The sequence below is a fragment of the Cyanistes caeruleus genome, chromosome 6, assembly GCF_971803275.1.
Source record: "Cyanistes caeruleus chromosome 6, bCyaCae1.hap1.1, whole genome shotgun sequence".
Lineage (NCBI taxonomy): Eukaryota > Metazoa > Chordata > Aves > Passeriformes > Paridae > Cyanistes > Cyanistes caeruleus.
In genome coordinates, this window is record NC_141706.1 from 33073251 (window position 1) to 33087152 (window position 13902).

At 40.6% G+C, this 13902-nt stretch overlaps 1 protein-coding gene across 9 annotated transcripts in view; it reads left to right on the forward strand.

Moving 5' to 3' along the window:
• The window catches only part of MIDEAS (mitotic deacetylase associated SANT domain protein), a 54105-nt gene that overhangs the window by 20203 nt on the left and 20000 nt on the right, over positions 1 to 13902 (forward strand). For 6 of the 9 annotated variants that reach the window (XM_086891836.1, XM_086891837.1, XM_086891844.1 and 3 more), the window contains one exon: positions 9641 to 11341. In XM_086891836.1, the coding sequence (XP_086747962.1) occupies positions 9875 to 11341 (1467 nt within the window). In that variant the 5' untranslated portion in view covers positions 9641 to 9874. Of the gene's footprint in view, positions 1 to 1623; positions 1738 to 9640; positions 11342 to 13902 lie in introns of all 9 variants that reach the window. The other 3 variants (XM_086891845.1, XM_086891839.1, XM_086891842.1) reach the window with 1 other exon arrangement.

Here is a 13902-nt window from a genome sequence, read left to right on the forward strand (position 1 = left end):
ACCTTAACTTTTTTCTACTAACAATTGAGTCTTTTGCTCAGTTCAAAATAGCTTTGTAAGGGTTTTTAATAAAGAATACTTTTCCTCATGCAGGGGTTCTTAATAGAGAACACTTTTCCTCATCCTGTTATTGAATGACTTCTTTTTTCTTTCTAGCTACAAAGTAAAGAATGAGTGGTTTGTTTGGTTTCAGGTAGGCTTGTTGAGCTGAATCTTGAGGAAATTTGACTTTGCTCTGAGTCCATATGAGGCTGATGTCACTTATGCCCCATAGTGGAAGTACTTTATAATGCTAGTAAGGATATGAGTAAGCCACTACAGAAATGTAAGTGCTTTGTATTTGATCCAGTATTGGTGCCAGCCATCTGCTCTTTCCTTCCTCCACTGAAATCCCTGTGGCTAGAAGGAGGAGATTGGGCAGGTGTCTGCCAGGTTACTGGCAGGGAACTCTGAGTCCAGAGACCTGGAGAGTGCTTTGATTTTTTAATTAAAGGTTAAGAAATCAGAGTGGTTTTTAGCCCCTGGAGAATTAAAACCTTGCTGTTTCCCACTGTGTGATGATCCTGCTTGCCCACGTCTTCCACTGTTCCCGCTCTCAGTACTAGTGTGCATTTGCTTAGCTGCATTGTTGTAATGCCTGACAGCCCCAGTCATGGCTGAGAGCTTACTGTACCTTGTAACAGACCAGCACAGTAAAGAGACCCTTTTATAGTCAACAGTGATTGCAGGAATTCTTTTTTGACATAATTTTAGAAATTTTAACTAAAGCCCTGTCAGTGCTGTTAAAGACTGACTGCACTCAGTCAATACTGTCATCTGTTTGCTGCAAGTGTGTGGATGTGGGCAAACCAAGGTCAGCACTGCTTCAGCTTAGATAACTGCTGATAAACAAAGATATTTCTGGGTCAAGCGAGAGAGAGGCAAACATGTGACAAAAGAACAACTATGTTATTGTGTGACCATTTTCCTTCACTTTTTGTCTTACTCCCTCTTCTTTGGTTATCACTACCCTGATTGCGTCATGTCTGAAAGTAGACTTCTAGGCTCTTTGTGAAACACTCTCCATCTAGGCTGTCAGTGGTTTTGTTAAAGATACTACAGCTTTTATGACCCCAAAATACTCCATTAATATCAAGGTATTTGGTTTCAAGTACTATTCTCACTTTATGAAATAATTTGAAGTGGCTTGCTTAAGATGCGTGTCTGTAGCAGAGCTGGAAGCTGATCTCAGATCCCAGGGGTTCTGCCTGTACATGTAGTCTCAGCTATTGTCCAGCCAGACTTGGATGAGTGATGATGCCTGCTTGATGGTCTTAAGAATGTCTCTACCAAGGGCTAAGGCTGAGGTATTGGGTATATTTATATTTCTCGTGAAGAAACTTCCAGGAATGGAAAGTATCACTGTCTCTATGAACTTTCACCATTCTCTTCCCTTATTTGTAGCCCATTACCTCTTGCAAAGCCTCAAAGGAATCTATAAAACCTTCAGACTTTGTTGTTCCATACCCTGGACATCTGTGCAAGCCTGGTTTTGTGCTGGAGTGCTGAAGAGGTTGAGATGGGAACAACTGAACCTGTAGCAATCTTTCCTGTTGCAGCTCAGTGCATGTGTTTTCACCTCAGGGCTGAAGTGCTGAGAGATTTGGACTGTCCCTGGGGTGTCCATGCAATTCTGCAGCTGGTGTGTTTGTGGCAGGAGAGGCATTTGGAGTGAAGGATGCGTTGTGGTCCTGTCAGGTATGTGAATGCGAGGGCAGGGAAAAGCTTTTGGCCTGCTCTTTGCAATTTGGACTTCGGAGCCTGCTGTGATTCCTGAATGTTGGTCTCTCTGTTGCTAACAACTGCCTTCCCAGACAGCTCCAAACAAAAAGGCTTAAAATAACTGTCTAAGGGCTTACAATTAGAACTGTTAACCCATTTCCAGTGGGAAAGAATTATGTTCATGTAACTTTACAAAGCCTGAAAGCAGCATTTCATACTCCGTAATTACTGTGCTCATTTTGCTTTCTAAGACTGCCCAAGCCCCTTCAGATTAGGGTTTATCATGATGACAGATTATAATTACAAATATTCTTAACTTCAGTACAGTTTATAAACATTAACGAATACTTATTTTATTAAAGGATGAGACTGGTCTGTGTTGCAAAGCCATTTGTAAAGATGGGCTTTCCTGTGTATGTGTTTATTAGAGTCCAAATTGTGGAGCTGCCTCTCCAGTAGTGTGAGACAAAAGACTTGCCTGGTGCAAATCATGAATAATTTGTTTCCATGTGATGAGGTTTGCATGAAATTTCGATTATTTTGGAAACAGCGCTCTAAGTTTTGCTCTAAAATTAGTGAAGATCTTACATATCCTTTCAATAGCTGGTAGAAAATACATTGTAAGTTCCTTTAAAAGAAATCAGGTTGTGGCTTCCCCCCCCCACCCCTTTTTTGTTGTTTGTTTAATTAGCTGCTAAATTTTAAAATTTCAGTCTGTCTTTTTAGTAGTTTTTCTTCCTCATCCATGCTGATTTTCTTCTGGTGGAGCTGTTTGTGTAAGCCAGGTTTTGTCTGGCTTGTTTGTTGTAAGGATAATCAGCACTTGATGGGCATTTTCTTTGCAGAAGCTTTTTGTCTCTTCCTGACCCATTAGAACAAAATTATGTGGAAAATCCTAGGTGTGTTTTGAAAAGGAAGTCTCCAATACTTGTAACCAAGATTAGAGCTTGAATTGAGGAAAACTACCCCAAGGAATAGGTTATTTTTTAGGTGTTCATTGACAGTATAAGACTTTCCTCTCATTGAAGTGTTACCTGAAAACTTCCTGTTGAGGTGCATCTGTGGTGCTTCAGACCCTGTAATTCAAAACAACAAATCCTTCTTCATATTAAGATAGATTTGTGTCTTTAGATTGAGTGTGGAAAAATTATGGTGATGGGGATAAATAAAGCCACATCCATGGATGTGAATAGTAGGTCCAAATAGAAGAAGAATGCATACTTTGTTGAATTTGAAGACCATTGGAACAGAAATGTACCTAATTAAATCATGTTTAAAGAGTTGCATTTTCATTGTCTCACCTTTATTACCTCCTTTACCGTAAACCAAATTTTTTGTCGAAGTAGGATTTGTATTTCTCCTTGGACTGATTAATTTGTGTAGTTCATGTATTTCAACTTGGATATGTGTCTTTTTCCCAGACAATATGGTAGCTCTGCATTTTGTGTTATTTTGTTCGCTGTGGGTAATTGCTCTCTGGTGGTGCTGAATGTTAGGAATGGTTTCAATTGGAGCAGTAGTTTGTGGTATCCAGTCATGCAGTATAAGTGACTTGATTTTGCTGGTTCATAGTCCTTCACAGCATGGCCATTTTCTCACATGTTTCACCTCACAGAACTGATAGTTTTCACTTTTGAGTCTCTGGTTATTTACAGTGGTTTAATAAAGCGTTAATAATTCCCAGCCTCTGAAAATGGGAAAGTGAAAGTGGCAGCAAAGTAATTTTAAGAGTGTCCTCAGGGCAGAGGCACCCCTGTAGTCAGTCATAGCTTCAGTCTTTCTCTGCAACAGAAATAGGCCCAATCACATGAAAATTTGAGTAGATCATAAAGTCTGCCATGCATACTACTTATTTAGGTATGTGTTTGCTAGCCCTAGGCAGTCACCTTCAGGAAACAGTGGAAGTTGCCAAACTTCCTGGATGCTGTGTTTTCCCTTTTGTTGTCTACCTGTGAAGCAGCTTTCCTTTCATCTCTTTGTCTTTATTATAGGCCTGCTGTAGGATTCCTTTTTTTGCTATGCAGTGTTACACAAGAAGTAAGCCTTCCCCATTTCAGAGGCTTTATTGATTCTAGGACTTTGATCTGATGAGCTCCCTAGATTAGTTTCAAACTTGAAGGTATTAGGGGAGATGATTGATACCTAATTACATTCTTTTGTAGTGGGCTTCTTTTAAACTGCAGACTGCTCATTTGGTTGGTTTTGCTTGTTTGCTTTGGTCTTTAGGTATTGCTCTTCTGTACTGCCACATTCCTGGAAAATACACCTTTTGCTATAGAGACAGACATTCTGGATGTCTGGAAAATGCCATGCCATTTGTGATAAAGTGACAGGAACATAAACCCATCATCTTTGTATTCATGCTTTTGGCTTTCTTACACAATATTGTGTTTTGTTGTTGCTTTGAGTTTTCACCTGCTTTCTTCAGGACAGAGATTGCTGTGCTTGGCTGTATAGAATTTACAAACATGGTTTATTTTCTGTGCCGTGCTGTTATCCTTCCTGTTCAAGGTGTCTGAAGGTGGTGAGTGGGAGGTTGCAAACAATCTGCAGGAATTTTGATGTAGCTAACTGTCTGGAAGAAAATGTGACAAAGTGAGTGTGAGGGAGGGGCTTTGGAAATAGGGATTGAAGCTGTTTCCATATACAGCAGGGTAAGCATAGGCTATGTGCAATAAGCTTTGCAAATCTTTTACAAGCACAGAAACTGACCCACGTTTTCATCCTTTTCTCTGTTCTTACTCAAGACTGTTGCAAATGGTGTTGGTGGTTTCACAAAGGCAGATTTCTGCTAGCTGGAACAAGTTTGTGATGCCATGTAAGCCTCCAGTCATTTTCAAAAATGCAAACCACAAAAGTCAGAAACAAAACCTACCCTCCTGAGCCTCCTCTAACCTCCTGTTGCACTGAAAGAATTAAAACGTTTTTGCCCTTTCTTCACATGTGTGAATAGCACACCCAATTTCTATCTTTCACAGGTAGATTTAATTAAACCTGTGTTTTCCTTCAGGTTTGAGGGGGAACTGGTAGCTAGTATATTATGTATTGCTTAATTTTTGACCTTGATTGTTCTGTGATCTTAGAAGTATTTCCTCTCTTTCTCATTAGTAAAACATGTATTGTAATTCTTTACGTGTTTCATGAATGTGGGATTCGACCATAATAATGAACAAACTGGAGAGGGAGGTTTGATTGCTTTGTCTCAGAAGGACAGTGGGTAACTTGCTGAATTTGTCTTAAATGTAAGATTCTTCTTGGAATCCATCATCACGGTTGAAAGTGACTGAGCTGCTTACCGGGGAGAACCATAATTTCAATTACTGGCAGCAGGAGGACTTACTGAGAAATGATTGTCATCACCCTAATTGGACAGATTTCCTGTAAGGAACAGTGACAGCATTGTTGCAGTTAAGGCTGAGAATGTACATTAGCTAGAACAGAGAAACACTTTATTTTACATGAATAAAACCCTAAAAGAGAGGAATTTAAAATCTAAGATGGTGGAATGGTCTACAACTGCAACTACAACTTGTTATTAATCTCAGCATCCTTAATTTTGCTGAAGTTTGAGGAGAAATCAGTCTTTCCTGAGTCATTTCTGCAGCATTCTGTCAGAGAGAAACATTTGCAAATGATCTCAAAGGAGAATGAGGAATGATCACAATTTAAACTTGCTTATCACAGCTGATGTAGCAAATGGACTGAACAAAGCACAGGACAGCACAGCCCTCAAAAAGTGAGCTGCAGAGTGAAGTTCAAGATTACTACAGTGTGAGAGGTCGTGAACTTGATACGTGAAACTGTACAAATACACATATATTTAGTTAAGAGAATATTTATAGAAATGGAATAATGGTGGATTGTTACCAGTTATACAGGGAACAGTTGCCAGTTATACAGACAATAAGTTTTAAAGAGGGGTAGAGATATTTTACATTGAACGGTTACCATTGAGTGTGTTTAATTTGTTCCCTAAATCAAATAATCTTTAGTTAAGGTTTATAGCAGGCTTTTCAAGCTAATAATAAGCTGTGACAAGACAGTTGCACTGGGTAGGGATTCTCCTTTGGATTGGGTAAAATCTGCTGATGGGTGGTCTGGGCTGGTGACAGCCTTGTGAGTGGCTCTGAGTGCCTGTGCCCCTCCAATTTCTCCTTCAAAAGGACTTCATCATTTCAGAACAGAATCCTGGATGCAGGAAGAGACTCCTCTATAGTACTGTTGAATACTTCAGGAAGTCCTTCAGCATTCTTTGCATAAATGTAGCTCATATGGTGTTTTATATGTGTTTTTGATTTTCTTTAATGCGTTAGTGCAGATACTCTAGAGAAGTTTTTAGCTAAAAAATGCTAACTAAATTTTCTCAGTAAGGTGCTATGAGTTATTTTCCTTATGTATTTTTCCTTCTGGAAAATACTGCATATGCACCTATTGGGTATATGTGTATCTGATTTGTCATTCTGTTTAAGTGTAGAAGAGAAAGCCTTGCAATATCAGAAATTCCTTAGAAATCTGTAAATATTTATTGTATTAAAGGAGGTGATGTACAATTTGTATTAATCTGGAGAAAGTTCAGGACAAGTTCTTGAATGTCAGAAGCTCCTGGAAGTGAAAATAACTGATGATGTTGCATGCCAAATCTTAGAGTTACTAAAACATAAAATATACTGATGCTAGGTTCCGCTTTTTCTCCGTGCAGTGTAAAAGCAATGCAAAGTATCATAACACTTCAGTATATTTGGAGGCAAGACACAGAATATTTGAATTACAGTATTTGAACTGGCTCTGTGCTTTCCTTTTTTTACCTTTCAAAAGTAGGGAATGGTCCTTAAGTGCTCCAAAGCACTTAAGCCTGGAAGCGCGTTGCCAGTTTCGTGTGCTACCGCAGGCTGACTCTTGTGCTGAAATTCAAGTAGAGCAAAACAAAACAAAAAAGCCCCAAAGCCGGTAATTGGCTAGGATGATGATTGTGTGAGCTCATTCCCCCAGCCTCAAGGAGGGAAGCCTGTTTAGTCAGAGCCAGCAGTGCTCATGCAGTGAAGCAGCCAAGCATGAGCTTTCCTGAAGCATAGTCATGCTGCAACTTGAACATTTATCACTGCAGCTTAAACTATGAGGTGTTACTATTAAGATGACATAGAAGATACTTTTCTGTAGTTTTTCTGTATAGAAAGAACTTCTAAAAATCTAATTTTGTGATATTTTCTTTTACCATCAAATACCAGATGCACCAAATCTTCCTTTAGCTTGGTGATCTCCTAGGGTACAGTTACTTTTGCATGTAACTGGGAGATCTGGGGTGTTCAGTAAGCATGTTTTGTTCAAAGTACCTTAAATCTCTTTTCGCTCTGGTAATGACCTTTTCACTATCCTGGGTTTTATGCTGAATAGCAACTTCAATTGTACATATTCCTTTTCCTCGTTTAGGTTATTGCTGAATTTACTCCTTTTTAATACTTTGCATCTTAATAGTTTTTTTAGATCCCTTTCCCAGATTGCTGCAGTAGTAAGCTGGTCTGAGTTAGACCTTATGACTCTGGTGTGTTCTTATCTGGTAATAGAAAAAGCAGAACCAAAGTCCACACAAGAGTAGGTTTGGAAAGTTGTGCTAATACAATGCTTTCTTACTAATGTGAGAGTCCTCTTGCTAAAGGTCTTCTGGGCACTTTTCTGTGTGGTAGCTGCAAATCCTGGCCACAACTACTAAGAACAGCATCAACTGAGCTCTCTCTTTGGTTGAAAACAAGGACCATTGAAGTTGAAAGTTGAATGCTGTCTTTTTGACAATTACTGTTTTATTTTTCTTCAAAGTGTAAGAAGTCTAGAGCAGAATTTCAGAAAGCTGGCAGGTTAAAACTTGATGTAATGGTAATGTCTTCTAATATACAGAAAACATTGCATTCTTTTTATCAGAGTGATGTGATTGATCAATACAAAAGGATCAGTAGAAGGAAAATATTGCCTAGTTTGGGGAGAAAATTCGTTTGTGATGATTTCACAAAGTAAGACTGTCAGAAATCACTCTTAGCAGTATTACCTCAGGTGTTGAGGTTTAGCTGTTATCTCTGATACATTTGCAGTGCTGCAGAAAGCAAGGAGAGAGGATAGATAGCATTAAAGCTTCTGAGAGGCATATAGCAGCTTATCCACCTCTACATTTTTGCTACCAGGGATTCAGTTTCCTGCTGTAAGATGTTTTTTCCTTTCCTAGTGAAGTTTTCAAGTAGGAAAAACTTACTTTATGAAATCTTCATTTGTGTGCTAGTTGCAGTTTAGAGAGAATTTTCCATCTCACGTGTCCATAATTTCTCCAAGAGTTATTTTCGTCCTGTTGTGATAGTCTTGGAAAATGAGCTGAGACGTTGTGCTTAGAGGAGGGAGGAATGCCCTGGCTCCGTGATGCGGGGTGGCAGAGGTCCATGGTTTGTAGCCAAGGTGAAGGGGAGGCAGTGTGGGGGAACAGCTATGTAACAGCCTGAGGAAGTGAGTCACTTCACTCTGAAACACAGTCCCATGGTTCCAGTAGCACTGAAGCCAAGCTTGGCCTCTGAGGTGGAAGTTGCATAAGTTAATTAAAACTCTATGTCCTTTCCTCCTCGTCATGTTCCCAACTCCACCTCAGTATTAAAACCTGCACTGTACCCATATCCATCTGAGGAATCTCAGGTTACAGGACTTCAGTGTGCTATATAATTTTGGTTTATTGCTTTTCATTTTAGAAAGAGGGATAAATAGATTGCAGGTTTCATTGGAGGGGATGTGTGTGTTAGTCTTACCCGCTCCACTCAAGAGAAACTTGATTATATAACAGAAGGGATGTAATAAGGATAGTTTTTTAACAATTTGTTGTAATTTTCCTGGAGTATATGGGCAGTGAGATTTAAAGTGGAACAGAATGCAAACTGAAAAGGATATGAATAGAGATTTACACTAGAATGTTAGTAGTGGTAATCTGAGAATATAATGTAATTTAAACATCTGAAATGTTTTTAGGTGTCTGAATAGAAATACTAATGTGTGTTTACATGTTAGATCTTAATCCTGCAAGCTAGCCTCTTAGAGTTTGTGGATAGTTTTTCTTATGGAAGAAGAGGGTAGGAGGGTAACATTGTCACAGAGTACCCATTTTGGAAGGGCTTTCTCCTATTACGCTGTAGCTTTACAGTAACAGATATGTGCTGATGTCTTCGAGCAGCTGTTAAAACAGCAGCTGCCTGAGCTACCTTTCAGTGAGCGTGACCTGAGCAGGAGCAGTTTCTTTCTGCTGTTGAGAGAGAGCAACAGGTTGAGCCAGCCCTGGCCCCAGGTCTTGGATGCTGGGTGGGCAGTTCTTGACTGGAAAGCATCTGTAATCACTGGTGGTGTGTGACTGATGGGCTGTTGCCCGACCCTTTTCCTTCAGAACACTAAATTGAGCATCCTGCTGCATGTTTGACTGCAGCTTTCACGTACACACGTGTCTTTTAAAGGTCTTTGGGAAATGTGGCCTTTTGGCAAGCCATAAGGGTTTTTTGTTTTGTGGTTTTGAGTTGAGATTAAAGCCAGGTTATTCTGGTTACAGGAAGATGTGGAACTAATTGGCCAGATCAGAGGTAGTTTAAGAGTAAAACTTTCAGGATGAACTTAAGTGATTAGTCAGAATTCTGTGTGCAATAGGGAGTTGCATCATGCAAGTACAGTGTAATATCTATTTTGTAAAGCTAAGTTGTTTTGTTTTGCATTCTTCTGACAGGTCAGATCTGTTGTTTCTTCCATCTGTTATCCTGGTTTTCATTTCCATGGGATATGGGACAGACATACACATTGTTGCTTATCACATGAGCATTCAGAGGCCAGTTACATCAGTTGATGATTCATTGTAATTTCTTCTCTATTTCAGGACCTGTAACTAAGTGGACCCTACTGACCTCTGAACCACAAAGTATAAGAGTGAAAAGAAGTGGTAGAAGCACACAAAGAAAAAGGAAGTGAATGCACTTTCTTCTGGACTTCTTTCCTGCCCTTTATTACTAAAGCTAATGGAACAGAAAGACTGCTGTGCCTTTCCTCCCCCAGCCTCAGGGATGGGTGGATTATAAATATTGTGTGTGTGGCTGGGAGAATAGACTGAACCATGAATCTTCAGGCTCAGCAAAAGTCTTCAAGCAAACGGGCTGGGAAACGAATTGCCTATTTTAATGAGCAGGACATAGCTGTGCCGTCAAAAGAACCACAGCAGCAGCTTAAGGAAGGACAGTACTATGGTCATGGGGGGAATATACCAGTCTCACAAACTATGGAGATTTCTCATCCAGGAGGGTTAACAAGTGCACCCAACAACGTTGCTTTGATGAACTCTGTTTACAATCAAGATAGGGGAGAATCAGTGATGATGCCCCAGTCAGTAACAGCTGTCAAATGGCAGAATTCACTCATGGGAAACCGGTTGCCAGAGAGGGGTGACAGCCATTGGCAGTCTCCACCTTCAATGTGGAACCACAGTATGGTTTTTGGGGGCAACCCAAAAGGTCCCCACTCCAATGCTGGTGCCCCAGGCTTCTATGGCCACCCAGAAGCCCTTAAAAGAAATCAAGAGAAAGGCGTGTTTGTGTCACAGCTGGATTTATATGGAGATGCTGTCCAGCAGATGATGTCCCAGAAGGCTCAGCTGGAACAGCAAGCCCTGGTTAGACAACAAGCTCAAATGAATTCTTTTCATCAAATGCAGAAACAGCAGCAGCAGAATCAAACTCTGCCACTGCAGCCTTTCCAACTTGCATTTGGTCACCAAGGCCAAAAGCAAGGTCTTCCTGAGTTGCTACATGTGTTTCAAGAAGCCCCAACTTCTTCCAGTCCAGCATTTACTGCGCAACAAAAACAGCAAGCTCTTCCCCAGCTCCAGCTCTTTGAAAATTTCTATCCACAGCAGCAGCAGCAGCAGCAGCAGCAACAGGCTGCCACACAAGCCTTTGGTCTGCAGCAAACAACTTCTATCGCACAGCCTCATGTGGCAGCTGCAGCACCTCAGCATCACATGATGCCACACCAGTTTCAGCAAGCAGAGAGGAACCAGGAGCTATTCAAGGCATTAACAGAGCAGAACCAACAGACTGTGCTACCTCAGACCCAGATTCCCTTTCCAAGAAGGTCACGGAGACTCTCCAAAGAAGGTGGCCTGCTGACATCTGCAGGAGAAGTATTGACTTCTAAGCAGGCAGAAGAACAACCTAGCAATTTATTTCTCCATCACTGGCAAGCACATCAGCAAGAGGTCCCATTACAGCAAACACCCGAGTCACTGGCCCACAGTAAAAGTAGCTATTTGCACCCCAAAAGACTGGATCTGGGGCAGAAGGGTGTCCTGGTCAATAGTGAGCAGTGCCAGATGGAAACAGACAGGCAAGCTGCAGCCCAGAATGGTAGAGATGAGGAGAAACAGGCCACAGCACCTGAGGAAAACACTCAGAGAGCTAATGATTTTCAAAGTGTCAGAGGTGGTGTAATCCAGAGTACCCGACGGAGGCGACGTGTTTCTCAAGAAGCCAATTTGCTGACTTTGGCCCAAAAAGCTGTTGAGCTGGCTTCTCTTCAAAATGTAAAGGTAATGTATAGACCCTAACCAATATAGCATGTTTTAGACTACAAAATAGAGCTGGAAGGAAAGGAATTTATGTACATATGTAGGATAGGATGGTGTCTTGAAGTGTGCAACAAGGACAGCTCTGGTGTGGAGGCATTGTAATTCATAGATGTGGGAGAACAGAGACATAGTGTAGTGAAACCAGAAGGGACAGTTTTATTTCACTAACACCAAATGTTATTTTAGCCCATGGCATGACAATGTGGATGTTTTCAGCTTAGGTCTCAAGGTGATCAGGAATCTTGAGAGGCAAGTATAAGCAGTTTACTTGTTGTCTTTTTACCAATTTAACATTTTCTTTTCTGTTGAAAGACTTAGGCCTACCTGCTAGTTTTTCAGTTTCAGCAGTTGAAGTGTTTCTAAAATGTGCTATCTAAAAATTACATAATGCAATTTACATGTTAAATTTTTCACAAATATTAGAAGACTATTAAAGCTTCACTTACATGAAGAACCTACACCAGGCATGACAAAGGCCTGTCTCATGCAGCATCCTGTTTCTAAGAATGACCTGAGGGCTGTAGAATGACCTGCCTGCCTGAAGACCTCCTGTAGGACTTAATGGGAAAGAAATCTGGTGCTGACTGATTTGGTAGCTCACTGCTCCTAACCTTTTGATAACCCATCAGTCTGAACTGCACAGTATATATTCCATACTGCAAGATGACAGAGTTCAGAATTAACCAGCCTACTGGGAGACAAGTGATGGGATCTTTGGAGTTGGGTGGGGGTTTTTGGAGGGATGGTTTTTGAATGTTTTGTTAGGAGCTGTGGTTTGACTAATGTCTTATTGAGTGCTTCTTAGGGGGCACACTTTTCCTTGGAAATTTTGTTGCCAAAGGCTGATGAAATACACCTTGCATTAACTACTTTTATCTACAGTTTTGACACCTGTGTTGCTATCCACTCAGACAACAAAGGGCATTTTATTCCCTGGTTTGTTCTCATCACCATTTTTATCGTAGACTGTCTGTCACTGGTTTTTTCCCATCTCTTCCTTCAAGGAATGTGCTGTTTGAATGAAAGGACTAAACTGATAAACAATGAGCTGAAAATCCATAGCCTACTCCATCTCTTGGACAGCAGAAAGCGAACAGTGACTTGGTTGATGCTGTCTTCAATCCTTTTTGCTCTAGCTCCAGTTGAACAAGCAGCTTTGATAAAGAACTGGTAGTACCTAGTAACATGGTGTATTTGCTCATACTTTGCCAGCCATTGTGTGGTTATATTGCGGAAGGTCTGCACTTGACATTGCGCTTGGATCACTAACAGTGTCAAGAAGAGGCAAACAGAGCATTTAGGAAAAGGCCCTGAGAGATGAAGCAAGAAATTGGCTGTTTGAAGGCACGTCTGCTTGCAGTCTGATTCATAATGTAAAGACCAGAGAAGTGTTTTGACAGATGCTCTTTTGTTCTTTGCAGTTATGCAAGTATAATGGCACTAGCAGAAGAGCTCTTTGTGTTTAGATCTCATCAGGCTTTCAGGGTGAGGTTTTGAAAGATGATAAAATTCTTACCAGAGGTCTGATGGATTTTACATCTTTAGGGTGTTGGATATTGTGTGAGAGAGAAAGAAGAAAATATATTTGCTGAATGAGAGTGGTCTGCTTCTCTTAGGAGTGTTTTTCAGTTAAAAAATTACCTAGAAGCCTTCTCTGCATAGGTTATCTGAAGAGTGTGTAGAAGACCATAGGGTTAAATTATTGATTAAAGAAGATAACATTCATAATATGAAGCAGTTGTTTGAACACCCCAGCCTAGATAAGTGTATCTTGCGCAAAAATAATATTCTGGACAGCAATATCTGTCTACATGCAGTGTCATGACTGACACTTTGCACCAGAGCTGCCTGTGGCTGCCTTTTTTTCAGGTGATGCAAGCTTATTGCTGCCTACAGGCTTCAGTAAATTCTCAACTCTTATTTTAATGGTTTCACTGTGACTTGTTGTCTTCTAAAAGTACAGGAAACTTTTCTCAAGTCTGAATGGTTGTTTTAAAGGGTGTCTGAATTTAGATATTCCTTTATGGGATATTTTGGTTACCTAGCTGCTTTCCCCTGGCATACGGCAGGGCAGCAGCTGCTACAAACAAAAGGAAATAGAAGTTTTGTCTGCAGAATTGTTCTGGACTTTCCTCCTTCATGGACAAGCTTTGATTTGACAGCAGACAGAAGCTGCCTCTCCTTAATGCAGATTCTAAGTTTTTCAGAAACAGCTTGAGGGATAGACAGGATCGATGATGGAATACCTGATGGGTTTCTGTGGATTTCCTGGATGACTAAATGACTAGTTCATACCTCAGTATTCATGCAAGAGTCTAAATGGAAGTATTATGTGTTGCACTTGTGAAATTATCCAGCAGCCCTTCTGCCCCAAACTCTGCAACAGGGATGCTGAGGTAGCTGAAAATCCCCTAGCAGGTCTACAAATTAAGGTCCCATCCCTTATTAAGAGATTCCTTTCTTCTTACCTCTGGGAATAACCAGACAGCTGAGAAATTATTTAGAGATCTGAAGCAAAAGGC